Source organism: Thermothielavioides terrestris, chromosome 1 (genome assembly GCF_000226115.1).
Source record: "Thermothielavioides terrestris NRRL 8126 chromosome 1, complete sequence".
Taxonomy (NCBI): domain Eukaryota; kingdom Fungi; phylum Ascomycota; class Sordariomycetes; order Sordariales; family Chaetomiaceae; genus Thermothielavioides; species Thermothielavioides terrestris.
This window is the reverse complement of record NC_016457.1, coordinates 9,926,375-9,946,123: the sequence shown is the minus strand read 5'-3', so window position 1 is coordinate 9,946,123 and position 19,749 is coordinate 9,926,375. Positions and strand designations below refer to the sequence as shown.

The 19,749-nt window shown below is 48.5% G+C and overlaps 3 protein-coding genes across 3 annotated transcripts; 2 read left to right on the top strand and 1 right to left on the bottom strand.

Annotated features, from left to right (window-relative positions):
* Positions 1-6,627: 6,627 nt before the first annotated feature.
* Positions 6,628-8,581, bottom strand: THITE_2111128 (uncharacterized protein). The gene is made up of 3 exons (XM_003651070.1): positions 8,211-8,581; positions 7,701-8,154; positions 6,628-7,636 (listed from the first exon to the last, which is right to left on the bottom strand). Exons 1-3 carry the CDS (start codon positions 8,386-8,388, stop codon positions 7,285-7,287), a joined length of 984 nt encoding a protein of 327 aa, XP_003651118.1. The 5' UTR covers positions 8,389-8,581; the 3' UTR covers positions 6,628-7,284.
* Positions 8,582-13,740: 5,159 nt separating this feature from the next.
* On the top strand, positions 13,741-16,625 carry THITE_2111124 (uncharacterized protein). The gene is made up of 3 exons (XM_003651069.1): positions 13,741-14,435; positions 14,499-15,170; positions 15,227-16,625. The coding sequence occupies exons 1-3, from the start codon at positions 13,934-13,936 to the stop codon at positions 16,330-16,332; spliced, it is 2,280 nt and encodes a 759-aa protein (XP_003651117.1). The 5' UTR covers positions 13,741-13,933; the 3' UTR covers positions 16,333-16,625.
* Positions 16,626-17,689: 1,064 nt separating this feature from the next.
* On the top strand, positions 17,690-19,398 carry THITE_116310 (uncharacterized protein; the record flags this gene model as incomplete). Its single annotated transcript, XM_003651068.1, has 4 exons — positions 17,690-17,866; positions 17,920-18,363; positions 18,418-18,583; positions 18,644-19,398. 4 exons carry the CDS (start codon positions 17,690-17,692, stop codon positions 19,396-19,398), a joined length of 1,542 nt encoding a protein of 513 aa, XP_003651116.1.
* Positions 19,399-19,749: the final 351 nt, after the last annotated feature.

The window sequence follows — 19,749 nt, the reverse complement described above, 5'->3', positions numbered from 1 at the left end:
TCGTTCCTCTAAGCAAAGGGCCTCTAGGTCGATAACGATCTTATAGTACTTCGTAATAGCTATAGCATAGTCGTTCTATAAAACCCCTTGTCCTATTATAATATACTTTAATTTCGAGGAGAGGTATTGTTATAGTCTAATAAATTGTACTTTATTACTCCAATTAAGTCCTCTAGCCTTCGATAGCTTTACTTTAAAGTAAATAAAAAAGAAGAAGAATAGCTCGTTGTCTCCCTAGCGAAGTATATCTAGCTCTATCAAAGCTATAACCTATTTATAAAGATCTATATAAACGGTTACGAAGTATTCGAGGAACACTCCTAGGTCGTAATTATAGTAGGGCCCTCCCAACTTATAGAAGGCTACGACCTTAGCCTAAACTCCCTAGCTAAGGTTCCTCTAAATAAATATCTATTAGTTGTAGGGGCCTCCGATAAAGTCTTAGTCTATTACTAGGATATATACTATTATAGCCCTCTAGACAGTAAAGAGTTCCTTTTTATCGTCGAAGGGTTGTCTTATAAAGAGGCGCTTTTGCTATGTCCTAGGAGCTACTAGAGCTGCAACGTCAATCGTTGGAGCCGGGGCGTAGGCCACCGTAAGGGCGTTTATAGTCTAAGCTATAGCGATCTAGGCTATATAAAGTTCCTCGATAGTTACGTTTTACTATACAATCGTTTCCTATAAAACTTAGAAGTGTTTATAGACCTAGTCTAGGTCTAGAACCTACGAGACGCCTAGGTTGTTTATAGTAGTGTCCAGTCCGCTCGGTATCGACGTCGAAACGCCTAGTGTACTACTCTCGTCTACGCCTAGAAGCAACAACTGTTCTATCTACCTAAAGGTAGTTGAACTATAATGTACTAGCCTTATAGCGTCTATAGATAAGCGTACGATGTTCTATTTAACTACCTTAAGGAGAGAAAAGGAGAAGTATAGGCTACGGTTCTCGTATATAGAGTTTTTAAGGGCTTGCGTACAAGGGGCTCGGGCCAATGTTATTCTGGGCGCGAGGCGAGTCCGCCTTAGGCCTGTGGCGGGCCTGTTATAGGACCGCTATAGATCCTAGGCGTAGCCCTATATACCTAGCCCGGGTATAGCTTGGTCCGTAACACTATATATCTAGGTTAAGGCTTTAATATATTGCTTAGCCTCCTCTAGGGCATCTTAAGCCAACTAGGCTAACTCCTCAATAGCGGTGGCTAGCTACTTAGTAGCTATAGCCTAGCGCTCTACTACTAGAGCAACTCTCTCCTCAATGCTCTGCTAGGGCTTAGCCTTAGTAAGTAAAAGGTAAGCTATAGAGGCGGTGGGAGCACTAGACATAGGTATACTAGCGTTGGCTAGGGGCAGGGTAGTAGCGGTCTCTTTATATATCGTGCCTTTTAGTACTAGTTAGTTGAATATAAATATAAAGTAGCTATAGAGCTATATAGCTTATAAATAGTTATAACTAAACGCCTATTCTACGCCTTAAGGTTAGTAGGCAAGGGCTCGTCTTTATCGACTTTAAGGATTTACTTATACTACTTAACAATCTCTAGCTAAATTATAGAGGGCAACTACTAGTAGCTTATTAGCACTAGACTAGTAGTCGTTTATTAGTTAATATTACTTATAAAAACGTAGGACTTAGTATAGCTTTATTTAATATACTCCTAGTATATATTGCCTAGATCTATATACTAGTTAGTGAATATAAATCTAATATATTAAAAAATATAATACTATACTTACTCTCTTAGAAATAGTAGGCCTATATATCTCTATTATAGATATATATAATATAGACTATATATAGCACTGTCTATACTTTACTATAGTTAGGCTCTTCCTTCTTCTTTTTTTTTATCTACTTAATGTTAGCTAGCTACTAACTAGCACCTAAATAGTACTCTTTACTAAAGACTTTGTACCTAAGAACCTAGCTAGGCGCTTCTAAAGGTTGTTAAATGTAACTAGCTTAGACTTGCCCTTATTAATAGAGGTAGTAGGGGTAATAGGGGGGGCGGCTAAGGCAAGGGGGGTAGAGGGAGTAGAGGGGGCTAGCTACTTACTAGCAACGTTCTTACTACTAGTACTAGTGTTAATAGTAGTAATAGGCGTAGAGCATATATAGAAGCGCTACTACTACTAGCTAAGAGTAGTAGAGGCTAGGGGGGCAGAGGGGGCTAGCTACTTACTAGTAGCGTCCTTGCTACTAGTACTAGTGTTAATAGTAGTAGTAGGCGTAGAACGTATAAGGTAGGCGTAGAAGCGCTACTACTGCTAGCTAAGGGTGGTAGGAGGGGCGGTAGCTAGGGCGGGGGGGGTAGTAGGAGCTAGCTACTTATTAGTAGCGCCCTTGTTGGTAGTAGTAGTAGTAGTAGTAGTAGTAGGCGTAGGGCGTGTAGGGTGTATAGAGCAGGGTTGGAGGCGCTACTACTGCTAGTCGGGGGCGGTAAGAGGGTTAGCGGCGGAGGCTAGGGGGGCGGTAGGAGCTAGCTGCTTACTAGTAGCGAGAGCATCGTTGTTAACGATAGTAGAGGGGTTGTTCTCCTTATATAGCTCTATATCGTTATATTTAAAGTTGCTATATAACTTAATTAGCTATTACTAATTGCAATACTACTGCTACTACTGCGATTTCGACCGATTTTTCGACTTAATTGACTTATAGAGTATATAAAAAGTATAGATTGAAGCTACAATATAGCTAATTAGCTTCCTAGCGATAGCGACGATGGAAATAGCTTTAAATTAATTTATACAATAGTAGTATATATAGGTAGGTAGACGGCAATAGCTATAGCTATAAAGTTAGAAGAAGGAAAGGAAGAAGAAGTGGGTAGAGGGCTCTAAGGTAGTAGAAAAAGGTATAGCCTATATACCTATATAATTCTCAAAGAATTAAAGGTTTCAATATTAACTATATAGAGTAAATATTGTTTATTTTTTAGAATTATCTAACTACGAAGTATCTAGACTAGCAATAGAAAAGTAGCTAGCTAATACCTCCTCTATACTTATATTCCTTCTCTAGTTTCTTTATAAAGCTAAGCTTAGGGGTTAGGATAAAATTTCTATTTATCTACGATTTTATATAGTGTTAAGCCCCCTTTTAGAAACTTCGATCAACTCTATAAAGTTCGGCTAAGGGCTAAAACTTAGACCACTAGCAATACTTACTATATCTCAGTATTGTAGAAACTCCTTTCTAAGTATACTAATCGGCTAGGAACTAAGCAACTTATTTATAGTCTAGTAGCTAGCTAGCTACTAATCCTCTAACTTCTAGCTATCAATTATTACAAAGTTCCTTAAAGTTGAAGGTAGCATTAGGGATATAAGGTAATATAGTCTAATAGCTAGCTAGTACTTAATTAGAGAACTATATATTGCTACTTATTACTAAGATATAAATAAAGGAATATCTAACCTTTAAACCTATTGTAGATCCTCCTAAACCTTGCTTAACAGCTTCCCTAGAATGTAGTTAAGATCCTCTTATAAGCTATATATTGCCTATACGTTATCCTAGATCCTATATATGGTAGTTTATAGCAACTATATTAGCTCCTAGACCTATAAGAATAGGTACTATATAATAGAGACCTCGTCTAAGCTAGTAAAATCTACTAGCGGTAGAACGACGCTATAGTATATCCTAAACCCCTTCGCTTCTAAGATGCTAACTAGCTATTAGAAGTGCTTTAGCTACAATGAGTTTGTCAACAAGTAATAATGCTAAATATATAAGTAGGGAAGCAACTAGCTTCTAAACCACTTATACCTATAGCAAGGGATATTAACTAGCTTTAGAATTAGGACATTCTACAAGAGCTAAGCCACTTAATCCACCTAGTTGACTACATTGTAATAGTCTAGGTTACAACGTTCATCTAGAGTAGCCCATCTAAGTACAGAGACCTTGGTAACAATATTGGCAATACCCTAGGTAGTTAGCCGCGGTAGCTAGACAGCTACTACACTACTCTGCTACTGCCTATCGTTGTACTATAGACTAGGGAACTAGTCTAGTATAAAAACGCTATTAAAGTCGAGAGGCTCGTTGGCATTAAACCGTTTATAAGCTATCGACAGCTTATATACGATTAGTGCTTAAGCCCATTTAGATAGCCTATTGAAGCCCTAGCCGTTAAACCGCTCTATATATATAGCTAGAAGTATATAATTGAGACTTCTAAACTTAGCCTAGATCGCCTTATTTCAATAGTCTTATATACAGTGATTAAAGTAAATGATTAAACTAGTAAAGGGGAAGGTACTAGGTATCTACTACTTTAGTATAGGCTTAGCATTCTTAACCTTCAAATATTATCCTTCGACTATATTTGTTGTAGTAATCTGGTAGAGTAGGGGGATTAGGTCTTGTACCCAATGTACCTATAGCCGAGTATTGTTTAGCCAATTGTTCTTCAAATACTGCTTAAGCCTATTGGTACTAGCGTAAGCAATAATAGCCTTAATAGACTCTATATAGCCTTTTTCTAAATAATAGCTTAGAAGAGTAGCTACTATATAGCCAAAGCACTCTTTGTTAGTACTAATCTAATACTTCAAAGTCTCCTAGCAATACTTTATATAGAGGAGATGTCGTATATATAGGAGGCTATACTTATTGTAGCCAAATACCTCCTAGATAGCAAGTTGTTTAGCTATAGAGTCGTTGGTAATTATATATTTTAGGAGCTAGCCCCTATTAGCTACTCCTTTATACTACTCTAGTAGTATACTTAGGTATACTACGATACTATTAGTAGTCTACCTCTCTATAAAGAAGTAAGTAGAAGGGAGCTAGTAGCCATTGAAGTCCTAAACTATAATTGTAAATAGGTACTAACTACTATAGGCAGTCTTATAAGTAGCATCTATAATCGCTAGTTGGCTATACTTTTTCAATATATCTAATAGGTCTCTATATACGAAGACCAACGTAGAGGAGTTCTTATTGGGTATAGTCAGTGCCTTATACTTATACCAATCACTATAGGCTAGTAGCTAGGCAATAGCTTCTATAAATTCTACTTCCTTAAAAACCTTATAGGACTATACTTTATAAGTATTATATTTACTAAGCTTAAGAGACCTATAAAGGTTATAAATCTCCTTAGTTGTAATATACTAGCCGCCTATACTATAAAGATATACCTTGGCCTCAGGGGTTTCGGTATAGCTATATAGCTAGTGTTCTACTACTCTATTGCTATATCCAATAGAGAGGAGGTAGATGATATACTCTATAATAATATATAGGCGTTTAATTATCTTAATATCTTCTATCGAGTGATTATAGCTATAGCGAATTACAATGTCAACAGTGCTATCGTTGTACTAAACTTTATAGAGAGTATAGCGGTATAGCTTTATATTCTATAGTACCCTATTGCATTTACCTTGCCCTTTGGTCTTTTATAGCGTTTTCCAGAGGCGGTAGCAGAATATAGTCTTCATTTACTATTGCCTTAGGGCGTCTCTCCTACTATAGAAGTATAATACCTAGCGCTATTTGGCTTGCTAGGCTATATATAGGAGGGTAAACTTACCCTCTTTGAATTAGCGTTCCTAGATCTCTATAATGTTGTTAGGAATTGTAAGGCCGCTATTTGGCGCCCTAGGCTCTAGTTTAGATAGGCGAATTAGAGATATATACCTATACCTATGTCTAGAAGCTAGTTCCTCTATTAAGGAACTATCTCCCTTATCGGATAGTACAGAGCTATCTAGTAGCTAGGTAGAAGCTAGAGCAGGACTTGGAAAGCCGTTTGATTATAACGATCGTAGGATTAGGGGCTCTAGATTAGGGAGGAGCTATAGCAGTACCTACTAAGTAGCTAGATCGAGGCTAGGCTTAGTAGGCAGATGTTCTAGGACTAGGGAGCTCGCTATAGGTATAGCATTAGCAATTTAATGCTAGTAATCAAATTAGGCATTAGACTAAACGGCACTTATATATTAAGGGGGACTAAGGGCGCTAGTAGACTATAAATGCTATATCATTTTATTGCTAGCTATATAGTATATTGTTTTATTACTAGCTATGTAGCATATCGATTTGTTGCTAGCTATATAGTACGTTGTTTTGTTGCCAACTATATAGTATATCGATTTGTTGCCAACTATACAAAGCGAGCTAGTCTATAGTAGGATACTAGTCTATAGCTAGATCAATGCTTAGCAACTACTAATAGGTAGATGGTAAAACAACTTACTTAGTATATCTTTGGGTTATTAGCTATATAGCATATCGTTTTGCTACTAGCCCTATAGCATATCGTTTTACTACTAGCCCTATAGCATATCGTTTTACTACTAGCTATATAGCGCGTTGTTTTACTATTAACTATATAAAGCGAGCTAGTTTATAGCTAGATCAATGCTTAGCAACTACTAATTGGTAGATAGTAAAACAACTTACTAAGTACATCTTCTAGTTGCTAGCTATATAATGTAAGTTAGTCTATAGTAGGATACTAGTTGGTAGCTAGATAAATGCTTAGCAACTACTAATACACCGGTAGCAAACCAATTTACTAATAGGATCTATTAGATATAGGCTAAATATATAGTTCCACGACGATACAATGTTGTAATGTAGGTCTAAGTAGAATAGAGGGTTGGTATAGACGCAGATTAGTTAGGGAAACGTAGGTAGGATATACATAGATGTAAACTAGCGGCTAGGTAGCCGTTGGCGCGACGTAGGCGCAAGGACCACTACGTTGAAATTGTTAAGCGGCGGTAAAAGGAGTTACTTCTAAGTGCGGCGGCTATAGTATCTGTGGGGACATCGGAAATTGGTCTTGGCGGGACCTCTTTAGCCATCAGCCTTCTGGTTCCCGTCACCCAGATTGCTACTTTGTACGGAATACACTATCACAAGGCGGCCAAATGAGTGGCCATGTTGGTATGCCAGTCAATCCGTCACTAATACCTTTCCGGTACTGAGGTAACGATATGCCGAGGGTGAGAAACCGATCACAGTTAGGTTTACGTCTCTGTTTACACTAGGTATCGGTTAGTGACTTGGTGGAGCCGTGGAAAGCTTGCCAACATGAAGCAGCGAGTGAGGCGAGGCCCGCCTGTGCCATAGCACATCACCAACAATGAGGACAGAGGTGCGCACGGAAGAAGTCCTGTTGAGGGGCAACGCCGAAAATAGAGGGCGAACCGGGGTAATAGTGTAAAACAGTAAAACAGGAAACGATGCGCCCTCCGCGAATGCAAGCCCCACCATGAAACGCCACGACGATGGGGGGTATACGGAATAGTGTACGATGGGTATCACTTCTTCGCGCCCTCAACCGCCAACCGGTCCGCTGCGATGTTGCCTACGTCCGTGTCATGCCCCTTGACCCAGATGAACTGGGTCCTCCCGCCTTTGCTTTCCCTGGCGTCCAGCCTGTCGCGGATCAGCTGGACGAGGTCCTGATTCTTGACCGGCCCTGTGCTCGTCTTCCACCCGTTCTTCTCCCAGTTGATGTACCACTCGGTCACGCACTGGATGGAATACTTGCTATCCGTGCGTATCTCCATGTCTTGGCTTAAGTCAACCGTTTCGAGGGCGCGGAGGATGGCTGTCAGCTCGGCACGCTGATTCGTTTGGGGCTCGCCCTGCAAGCGCTCCGAGATGTTCCTGTTGGGAAGTCGTCAATATTCGCTCTCGATGGTTTCCAACAAAGGGACAACGGGGCCCAAACCTCGGATCAGACTCCCCAAAGTATACCCCAACGCCGGCAGTGGCCCCATTCCTGCCGTTGCCCAGGCTGCTCCCATCTGTATAGACGACCACCACACCATTGCGGGCGGTTGGAACTTTGGGCGTCGTCTTCGCCTTTTTGGCTGGCCGCTTCTCAGCGGCACCGACTTGGTCTTCGCTACCGGCCTCCGGGACGGTCGAATTTGTCCCCTTGGAGAGGGCGCCGTAGGAACGGACAAACGCCTCCGCCTCCGCGCGGGTATCGAATTTCTTAAACTTGGGTCCCTTCCAGCCCACGATTGCCTCCTGTGCTTGCGACCAGTCCATGTACACGCCTGGCTTGCGACCGACGGCGACGCCGTAGAACCGAGGTGGCTTCGAGCCGTCAGTCGCGGAGGTGGGATTGCGCCCGGAGGCGAACGCTAAGGCGTCGTCGTAGCTGAGGAAGGACTTGACTGCGGAAAGCGTTAGCGGGGCTCGTACGAGTCGCAGTAAACAATCGGGAACGCACATTGCGCTCCCTTGAAGCCCGTGATCTGCTGCTGGCAGAGAGACCAGCTGGTGTAGACGCCGGGCGTGAAACCGGCGCGGACGGCATAGTACTTTTGCTCGACGGCGTCCATCTTGCGCTTCTTGGACGGTGGTTCGGCAGCCGGGGCTGGTGCGGCATTTTTGCTGGTGGCAGGCATGTTCGGCGAGGCGATTGCAAGACGTGCTCGGCGAGGAGCGATCAAGCCCACGACTGCGCCCGGCGTGGGACTGTGGCGGCGGCGAAGCGCGCAGAGGCTGGCGCTACCTAGTGCGCGGGCGGCAATCGAAGCGACCGGAATGGTGGGCGTGCGAGAGAGCCTTGCAGCGGCTTGGTCAACGATGCGGGGAGAACGAAGGGAGCGAAGTCGGCGAAAGCGGCGGCGGCGGCAGGTACCGGCGAGGGGTAGGTGCCCAAGTCAAGCCGTGCGCATCTTCGGCGGAGGAGGCTACTGCGACCAGCGGGCTCGAAGAGCGCTTTATTCACGTTATCGTCTTTATGCGTTGCCTAGGCCGGATCCGTAACTGTCGAACGGGTAGAAGGTCTGCTAGGGCAACAGTTGAAGAAGCTCCAAGCAGAGGCAAACCGCCGGAAGGTCCATGAGGGATTGGGGGACTGTGGTGTGAGTGGTGTCTGCCCCAGCAAAGGGAGATGGGATGACAGCGGTGCCTACCAAAGAAGGGAGTGCGAAGGGTAGCGATAAGATAAAGAGCGCCCACGAACTCCCCCGCTGTGTTTGCCACGCATCAAGCTCTCCATTCCCCGCAATAAAGCACAAGCTCCTGCCTCTCGGACTCTCCAGGGATGCAAGAGTGTCAGTGTGCAAGGGAAAGAAATAATTTACGCCACAGGTCATTAGAGCGTAGCTTTTCACTCGAAAGGGAAGGGTGTTGATGCAATGTCCCAACGGGACGGAGACGAAGACACGATGCGTTTGTTTGCAAACATTCGAGGGTCCACCACATTTGGAGCCTGATTTTCGGCGTCGAAGAGCATCGCACTCCTGCGTCCCATGCTACTCTACTGTCGGGCACTGCAAGGTAGAGGGAGGAGTGTAGACCAGTTTGTTGTCGCAACTTTCCCACCTGACAGATTGGACCACGCAGCCATGTCAATGTTTCAGCCCTGGACTTCCAGAAACCATTTCAATGCCCGAAGCATAATTGATCACTTCGAGAGTGGGTGCTCACTGCGACTCCAACCCGCCCTATCCCTTGACACAGTGTAGTATACAATGCATGCATCAAATCTATTGTACTCAAATCTGTTGTATTTGGCTGGCCGATTTATCAAGCGAGTTCCTGTGGCAAGAAGGGAGCCATGGGCCATGGGCTGCCAAACCCATTCAGACAGGTACGCACCTCCGGAGATGTCACACCCTGGCTTGGGAGAGCGCACAGCCACACTCATTCTACGGAGGTTACGAGGTGAGTACGGAATAATCCGTACACTACGTACAATATATGTACACGTGTAGGAGATTTTGCAGTGTACAGTAGAGTATGTTGTAACATCAACTAGCGTTATTTTCTCAACAGATGTGCGGGATATACAACTGTGGAAGCTAGCGTGTATCTCGAGTTGTGATTCACAATGGATTTCCGCCCTTTCGAACTCCCAAGTATACCTTATTTTCCGAGCAAAGTATTCCGCACCTCATTGGCGCCTACGCAGCCTCACTCGTTGCTTGCTCATGCCGAAAGAGTTCGCATCTGGAGCAACACTTGAGCCGGTCCTCCCGGACGCTTCTCTGTTTCAGTTCAGGAAACAACTGGAAGTGCATACTGCGTAGAGCCTTCCTGTTGGCCTGTCGGCGCAGCCAACTGGGTGCGAGTCCCACAGTAACGAAGGTAACTTCCAGTAACGTTACCTTACACAGTACCCGAGGGCCAAAGGAAAAGTGGGTATTTTCGCAGCCCTCTCTTCTTCCAGAAGAGAGGGGCACAAAATTGCCGGACACCCCAAAAAAACCGGACACCTCCGCACCCATTTTTATATATGATCGCGTCCTGGCACAAGGTATCGCAATTCGCAACCGCATTAATTCGACCACCCTGCAAATACGTAGGATAGCTCAAAAAGTTTAAAAACGTAATAAAATTCGATCCAGATCAAATTGAAATATACTTATATAATATATAGCTGGCTTATATACCCTAACTACGCGCCCCGACTGCTCCCCTGACTACGCGCCTTTGACTGCTACCTACTTACTATAAGGCGGCTAAACCTATAGATACTAGCTCGCTATTGCTATCTAGGCGTATCTATATACGTAGCGAACCATTATGATCCTCCCTGGCTATGGATTCTTGGTATTAAGCTTCCTATGCTACGTGCCTCCTCGCCTTATATGCCTACCACTTCGCGATAAGCCTGTTAATCCTATTATAGGCCAGTTGGCGAGCGCCTTCGCTATTATAAGTGCTTCTATATAATAGAAGCAAATTAGTATTATCGTCGACATTATCGTTGACATTATCGTCGTCAAATTATATCTAGGAGAGGCTATTATCTTCGTCGATAAGTAGCTCTTATTCATTGCCTACCTAGATACTATATTGCGTTAGCTCTAGCTCTAGCACTAGGAAATCGTATAGTAGTCGCTCTAGCCTATAGGTATCCGGTTCTTCGCCTATTATATCGATAAAGAAGAAGGGCTTAGATAGAGGATCCTCGCTATACTATATATTGAAGATTAAATAGTTATTAGGATCAAGAGGTATAATGTCGTTGGTCTAGCTAATCTTTTCAAGGAATTCTTCGAAGGTTGCTATCTATAGGCGGCTATTGCCTATAACCTTATTACTTAGTATCCTTTTCCACTCTATCTACTCCTTTTTAAGCTTCTTTTCCCTAATATATATAATGTTCTTTACTACTTTACGAGATTCCTTAGTAATAGCCTCTATATACCTCTAATCGTAAATAGCCTATATATAGCAGATATCTTCGACGGATATACTAGTAATAACAACGCTAGATAGCTAGACTAAACGCCCTTTAGCTTGCTTTACAATATATAATACTAGCCATTGTTTATTATCGACTATAAATATAGTAAGATGCTTCTATATAAACTAACCTTCTTATATCGTAGTAGCGATATCTATAATATAACGGTGTATTAGAAAGCTAAATATATCGTTGTACTTAGTTTAGAAGCGTTCAACGCCTTTAGTAGCCGACTCCTAGCGATCCTACTTCAGAAGCAATGAAGGATATACTACGCTATTGGCCTAGAGGTCAACATCTTCGAGCTTAGTGATATAGATAGTATAGTTCAATAGCTATATCCCTAACCTTATAAAGCTAGAGATGATTCTATTCTTTATAAAGCCTTTATCAACGATTTGCTAGTTATATATTAGAACTGATAATAGGTTTAGCTCTAGGCAAGGTAACGAATCTAAAGGTTTTTAACGAACTATATATATATAAAGGTTAGCTTGCCCTAGCAAACTACCTAGCAAAGGTATATTTAATATATCTTCTTAATATATTGGAATATACCTATATCTATTAGCTATGTCTTATACGATAAATACAATAGTAGGAACTTAATAATAATATCGTATATAAGGCAGTATTTGTAGATATCTAATATATAGTACCCTAAGAAGCTATCTATCACTAATAGGTGGTAGATACGATCCTTAAGGTATATATTATTCTACTTAGATTCTATAATATTGTTAGAGCTCTAGAAGCTATATACGCTATAGCCAAACTACTCTTCGAATATAAGCTTATACACCTAAACGATAGGATAGTATTGGAAGGAGTACCTATTAAAGTGCTAGATCTAGTCGGCTATAATGTTATAGTTATTGAACGCTATTTCCAAGGCGTTGAACTATATCTCGCTATCGAAGCTATTGACGTTCCAGTTCTCGTTTAGCTACTACTTAAAGATACTATATACAAATATAGCGTTGCCAACGGCATTAGTATAACTAATCAGAGTTATCGACTCCCTATTATAGAGGTCGGGGAGCTCTAGCTAAGAAAATAGTATAGTAAACAGATAATAGACCCTCGATATTAAGGAACAACCCCTAACCTTCCTATTCTTCTTCGTCTTAATAGCTAGGATCTAGAACTTCCTACTCAACATCGCTAAGCGGCAACCTATCTCATCGACGTTTTAACAACTAGCTACTATAATTTTAAACCTTTTAATAGTATCTTTATAGTAGTCGAAGAACTCGTTTAGCTTATTGATCTATTACTAAGTAGATAGTCGTATAGCCTCTATTGGCTTCCTACTCGTTATAAAGTATATAGGATGATCAAACCGCCAATGCGCCTACTAGATATAGCTAATAAGGCCTATAGGAGGAATATAGTATACCTATAAGCGATTTGTAGCGCCTTCGATAAGATCCTATATAGGCAAGGATCCTAAAGTGGATAGCTACTCTATATATATATCGAAGGCACTATCTTCTACATCTATAAGCACGTATAGCCACCTAACGATACAACAGGTATTCAGTGCCAACGAGCTAATATCACGAAGAGCCTTAAGATATATAGCAATCTACGATTTACTATAGCCAAACCGCTTAGCCGCAATACAAAGAGAAAGCATCGTATAGCCATTGGCCTTACCTCGAAGGTAGTTGGCATAGTAGCGCGCGAGGGCGTTGTTGAGCTAGTGGGCAGCGCGTACACTATGCGGCTCGGGCAGGAGGTTCGAAGATCTAGGCATGTCAAAACACTATAAAAAACATCACCACTTGCAAGTTGGCTAGCGGCAATAGCTTCAAATTGATGCGGTTGACGCGGTTGTGATCCCCTGTGCCAGGACGCATTCGTATACAAAATTAGGTGGGGAGGTGTCCGGTTTTTTTGGGGTGTCCGGCAATTTTGTGCCCCTCTCTTCTGGAAGAAGAGAGGGCTGCGAAAATACCCACTTTTCCTTTGGCCCTCGGGTACACCAGATGACCTCATCTTCCCCAAAGCGGCAGCCGGTCTCGACACTAAATAGCCTTTTCAGTCCAACGCAGTGTTTACAGGAAGTAGTGTACGGAAATGTAAACTCCATACGTTACACTAATGTCTCGGCACGCCGTTTCCGTGCCTCCCCTTGACCCCCCACCCATGCTCGTGTTGGCCAGCCAAAGTTCATTTCCTGCCCCCTGCATCGCTCCATCGTCCAGACCAACCTGGCTCAAACACGAGACTCTGTCCTCGGCCTGCAGCTGGATCCTGGTAGAACCCCACTCGTTTTGGTCAACCTCTCTCGTTTCCAGCAATTCGAAGTCATCTTTAAGCAATCAAGCGGTTGTGCACTTCTTGAGTGTTTCGCACTGAGCGCATTCGCAACGGCCTGTGTTTGTGTTCCATGTATTGTTGGTAGCGTGGGAGGAGGTTGTTGGCCGCTGTCGCTCGTTTCCCGGTCCGCCGTCTTGCGGCCTTTTCTTCGCAACCCAAACAGGTCAATCGAGCTGGTGCCGACGAACCCGACCCGAACCGCCCGATTGCTCGACCGTCTTCACAACGCGTCCCGCGTACTGTAGCCCGAGCCTTGGCCGGACGAGCCCGCGACCTGACCTCCGCTGGAGGATGTCGGCCTGATCAGAGTGATTGGAAGCTTTCCTGCGATTGCTCGAACCCCGGCGCGGGCGCACGGAGATCCGACTCGACATCACGTCAAACCACAAGCTCGCCACGGGCCCCTCGCGGGCACACCGGCCAAGATGCGCCTCCCGACGACGAGCCCGATATTGTTCTTTTTGTCCTCCCTCGCGACCATTGTCCTCCCTGCAAGCGCCGAAGATGTGCTCCGATCAAGCTCGCTGGCGGCATGCCAGGAAAATTCCGGCTTTACCGCCAGTTTGTTCGACGTGGTCTTCACCCCGAATAACCTCTCCGCTTCCGTCAACATGGTCGCGACGTCCTCCATCGAAGGTTATGTCATTTTCGACATCAGCATCCTCGCCTACGGATACCAGATTATCCGCACCACCCTCAACCCCTGCACTTCCAACCTGGCGGGCTTGTGCCCGATGACGTCGGGCAAGCTGAGCAACCCCTTCAACCTCCCCGTCACCGAGGATGCTATCCGCCAGATCCCGGGCATCGCGTATACCTTCCCGGACCTCGACGCCACTGTGAGGGTGTACATCAACAAGACTGAGAACGGCGTCATCGGGCCGAGCATCGCCTGTGTGGAGGCTGACATCTCGAACGGGAAGACAGGTGGGTCTTTTGTGCTTCCTTTGGGGATTAGGAAGAAGGCTGGTTAGGACTGACGACGAATAGTCGACCTCGTGGGCGTCAAATGGGCCTCGGCCGCCGTAGCCATCGTCGCCATCTTCTCGTCCGCCGTCGTGTCCGGCCTGGGCTTCACGAATGCGGCCTCGCACGTGGCCTCCAACGCCATTTCCCTATTCGGGTATTTCCAGGCGCAGGCCATGATCGGTCTTTGCGGTGTGCCGCTTCCCCCGGCCGTGAAGTCGTGGACCCAGGATTTCCAGTGGAGCATGGGCATCATCAATGTCGGCTTCATTCAGACCATCTTGACGTGGTACCAACGGTCAACTGGCGGGGAGGCGTCCACCTTGCTTGACACCCTGCAGCAGGTGTCCGTACAAGTGGAGAAGGTCAAGCGCTCACTTCCAGGGGTCGACTCTGCAGTCGGCCTTGCTCGGCGGTCCGTAGGCCGGCACGCTGGCCGATTGGCGAAGCGGGCCGTCGCTCAGACCTCGTACGGCAGTTACATCGTCTACGGAATTCAGCGAGTGGCCTTCCGGGCCGGCATCGAATCGACCAACTTGTTCTTGACTGGCCTCACCTTCTTTTACATTTTCATGGTGTTCGCCGCGATTGCCGTGGCACTATTCAAGGGCTTCTGCGAGTTCGCGGTGAAGACGAAGCTGATGAGGAGCGATGCCTTCTTCGAGTTCCGTGCCGGGTGGCTGACTGTGCTCAAAGGTAAGCATCTCGCCCGGCAAGTTGTGCGTGACCCGTGTTCCGCTGACAGTTGGCAGGCGTTCTCTACAGGATGCTGCTTATCGGCTTTCCACAGATGACCATCCTCTGCTTGTGGGAACTCACCCAAAACGATTCGGCCGCCGCCATGGTGCTCGCCGTGTTCTTCTTCCTCGGCATCCTCGCCACGCTGAGTTACGCGGCATACAGGGTGATCCGGCTAGCGCGCCGCTCCGTTTCTCTTCACCGCAACCCTGCCTACATCCTCTTCTCGGACCCCCAAGCGCTGAACAAGTGGGGATTCCTCTACGTGCAGTTCCGAGCCTCGGCCTACTATTTCATCGTGCCGGTCCTGGTATATACCCTGGTCAAGGGCATGTTCATTGCCTTCGCCCAATCTGCCGGGACCGTCCAGGCCGTGGCTCTCATCATCATCGAGGCAGCGGCGCTTATCGCGTCGACAGTGCTGCGGCCGTGGATGGACAAGAGCACCAACTCGTTCAACATCGCCATCTGCGCCATGAACTTCATCAATGCCATCTTCTTGTTTATCTTCACCGACGTGTTTGGGTTGCCCAGGCTGGTCATCGGCGTCGTCGGCGTAGTCCTCTGGATTGCCAATGCCGCCTTCTCGCTGATTTTCCTCCTGATGCTGATCATCACGACCGGCATCGTCCTGTTCCACAACAACCCCGACACGCGGTACCAGTTCATGAACGACGATCGCACCTCCTTCATGAAGTCACAGACACATGTTGGCACGACAACTGAACTTGACGCCCTCGGCGCCACCGCTCGCGGGGACGGCAAGCTGTTCAAACCGAGCGTCGACCTGGAGGACGACGACTCGGCCGTGTCGAACCCAGCCAACATCCGCCCGGGGACGGCGAACTCGGGTCACCCGCACTCAAACGGGAACTCGGTACGCGGATCGATCCGCGATTCCGCCCGGAACTCGGTGCGCAGTTCGTTCCGCGCACCGATAGATCCGATCTCGGGCACGTACCCGCCAGAACCACAACAGCATCTGAGGAGTCGGCAGAGCGGGAGCACCAGGGCGCCGAGCCCGTTCGCGGCGTCGTCGACGTCGAACTTGTCGGGGCACCAGTCGCATCAGAGCGCTGGAAATCATGCGGTATCCAGGCCACCAGCAGGCCCGAGGTGAGTGCCCTCGTTTTCCAACGGTCGGGCGACTTTCTGAGAGCGGGTGATGCTGACAGATTGTGACGCAGCGTGTGGCAGCGTGGAGCGGGCTACGAATAGCGTAGGCCTGCGGTAATGAATCCATTTGCATCGTAGTTGGTCCTGTCGTTAGCATTTTCTTTTATCGGTTATTTCCTAGTGTACCTGCCACACTTCGTTGGCTCGCCATTCTCGTCGGGGATCGGCAATGTGGCTCTTGTATATATCCTTCGGAGGTTGGGCGCATCTTTTCGCATGGGTTATCGGCCAGTCACACTCATTTTTCACATTGAGGACAAGCGGCATCACGGTGGTGGAGGAAACCGCCGTACCCGGGCATGGAGACAGAGATATATAGGTAAGCTTGGAGGTTAGAGAGGACAGCAATGGCGGACCCAAATTCTCGACGCCGAAAGACGCAACCACGGAACAGAGAGTTTAAAGGTGCCCATTGACTGGGATCTTGGCCCAAATTGGCCGCGCTGTGATGCGAATGGCGCCGCAAGACCCCGAGAATGAGATTAGAAGGATCAGCCGCCGCCAGGGCCCCAGGGTGATAATCTAACGCTCAGGGCCAGGGTCCCCAATCGCCAGATCTGGAAAGGCTCGTCGCGGTGCTCTGCCCACGTGTCGAAGCTCCGGCGGCCCCACACATTGTGTCAGATCGGATGAAGACTCCTCGATTTCGCGTGCTCTTCATCAAGTCGCATTCCCGAGCGCTAAGAGATGTCATTTGTTCCCCGGTTGTGGCCGTCCTCGTTGAGGATTTTGTTGCTGCACACTGAGCGCAAAGGCGAAGAAGGCGAGTCGGAGACATGCCGAAGCGGGGCAGGCCTTGTCGAAGCGGCGCAGCTGCTGTGCGGTGCCTGCCCCTGCGTTTCTGCGCTGCGCTGCGTTGCATCCAAACAATGAACCATTCCCCGGACTGGTTGCAACATCCAAACGGCACCAGCAAAACGGACGGGGTGTTTGCTTGTTTGCGCGCCCGTCGGATCATCATGGCCACGGCAATCCGCCATCACACAGAAAATCTGTCGAACTTTTTTGTTTTATTTTCTGCGCTGGTTCTGGCTTCGAGTTCGCTCGCGATTCCCGAGGTCATAGTATAGCATCTTGAATTAAGCCCACGCGCGCTGTTTTGGGTGCCAAATCTCCCCATGGCTGTCTGTGCAACGCCCAGTCGGGACAAGCGCCAGGGACCATTGCAACCAACGGGGCTCGGCTAGCGGGCCTTGGCTACCACTTATGCAGGTCCGGGCACATCTGGCCGTCGCCAGCCCCCGCGGAGGCATCGGGCTCCCCCGTCACTGAGCTGGGTTCACCCTTCCATATCCGTAGGCATGGCCCTTCAGCTGCGACGCTGGGGGCTTTCTCCCTTCCCACGCGCCTTCGCACGCGGGTTGATCACGCCGCTGGGCATCGTCATCATCCGTCTCTCGTTAACACAACAGCAAGCCGAACAGCACCTGGAAGACTCAAAGACGACTCGACTATCAGGGATCTGCGGGCCGATGATGGTGTGAGTACCGTGAAGCGCAGCTCTCTCGGGTTGCCCATGCGTGGTGGACAGAACAGGGGCGGGAACATGGCGTGGCAACCGCCCGGGCAGGCGTCGAAGCCCATGTGGTGTTACTTCTGGCCTGCGGCCTGTCCGACATCCAGTACTCATGGCAAACCAACTCCGACCACCAAGCGGCAGACCTCGCCGAGTCCGGAACGGACGACGAACACGCCCAAGACGACGCCGGCGCCCGCAACCACGCCGCCCGCCGCAACACCACCCGCCACCACGCCGCCGGCTGCGACACAACCCCCCAAGACTTCCCCACATCCAGCCCCTGCACCCTCTCCCACTCCCTCGCCGACCACACAACCCAAGCCGGCGGGCACCAGCTCCGAAAAGCCCGACGCCCAGTCGACTTCAGTGAACCACGGGCAGTCGGGTGACAGCGGCGCGGGCAATGCAGGACTCGGCACGAGCCCGACACTGTCTCGGGGCCCCGCAGAATCCGGAGTGAGTTCCACCAGCACCGATTCCGAGTCCCCCGCGCCTGACCAACAAGGGCAGACTGGCGCGCCATCTGCGTCCGAGCCTACGACGGCATCGACGGCGCCTACAATCGGCGGCGTTGGCGGGACAGGCGCCACGAGCGTCGGGTCTGGTGCGTCTGTTGCGCAGAACGGGGGGGCCTCTGGCGGTGGGTTGCCCCCGGGGGCAATTGCGGGTATAGTCGGTGAGTTGTCAATCCACGCTGCGCCTGTCATAGGTTGTCCGGACTGCTGACCAGAAATAGTGGGTTTGCTATTGTTCCTGGCCCTCCTGGGCCTCCTTCTCTACCGGCTCAGGCGGACTGCTGCCGTCCAGCGACTGCTGGGGCCGTTCGGCAGCAAGCTCGGCGGGGGTTCAGGCGCCTTCCAGCGCATGGATACGCCAGGCCCTGATGGGATGGGAAGCAGTCTGCTGAGTCCTAGTCCCGAAGCAACAGCAGCGATGGGAGCCGCAGCAGCAGCTGGAGCCGGTGGCGCCGCCGCCGCCGCCGCCGCCACCGCTCGTAATGGCACCGGCCCGCGGTCACAAACCCCCATGGCCCAAACAGGCTACTTACAACCACTAGCCATACCGCCCAACGTGGCCCGGCGCGACAGCAACCGGGTATCCATCATCACGACCGGCTCGGCAGCCAGCAGCGGCGCCTTCACCCCGTCGCCCGTCTCCCCGCTCACGCCGACGAGCATGCTCTCGCCGGGGGCCGTGCGGACCTCGCGCCCCGTGCAGGAGCCGCCGGACCCGCGGGCCGCCGCCGCCACCGCCGCCTCGGCCACCCACGCGCACGTCAGCGCGGGCAGCATCAGCAGCATCAGCACCGGCAGCGCCATCAGCGCCGCCCTGGCCCCCGGCCAGATGGCCTGGCCCATGCCGCCCGCCACGCCGCCCGTCCTCCGCCGCCCGGACGGCTCACAGTCGCAGTACCTCGACTTCGAGCAGTCCGGCCAGACGGTCGTCCGGATTAACCAGCCCCCGCGCAGCGGCAGGTCGGGCGGATATTGAGAAACGACTGTCGGTGATGAGCGACTCGAAGTCGGTTGGGTAATTGTCTCGACGCCGTTGATCATTTCGAATACCCCATCGGCTCCTCTCTCGCAATTCGCGGACTCGGCTACCGGGGCGACTTGTGGCTATCGCTCTTCCCCCCTCGGGGCAGCTGTGTAATTATTAGTGGCATTGCGCACAGTTACTTGCATGGCGCGTTGGCGGCAACGGCTATCCGTTCATTGGGCATTTCTTATTTTGCACATCTCACTGCACCTCTGGACGTCTTCAGGAAACGTCACGGACAATGATAAAGTCTAATGAGTCAATGCCGCTCCTCCGATCCTCTGCTTGCGGACACGTCGGCGT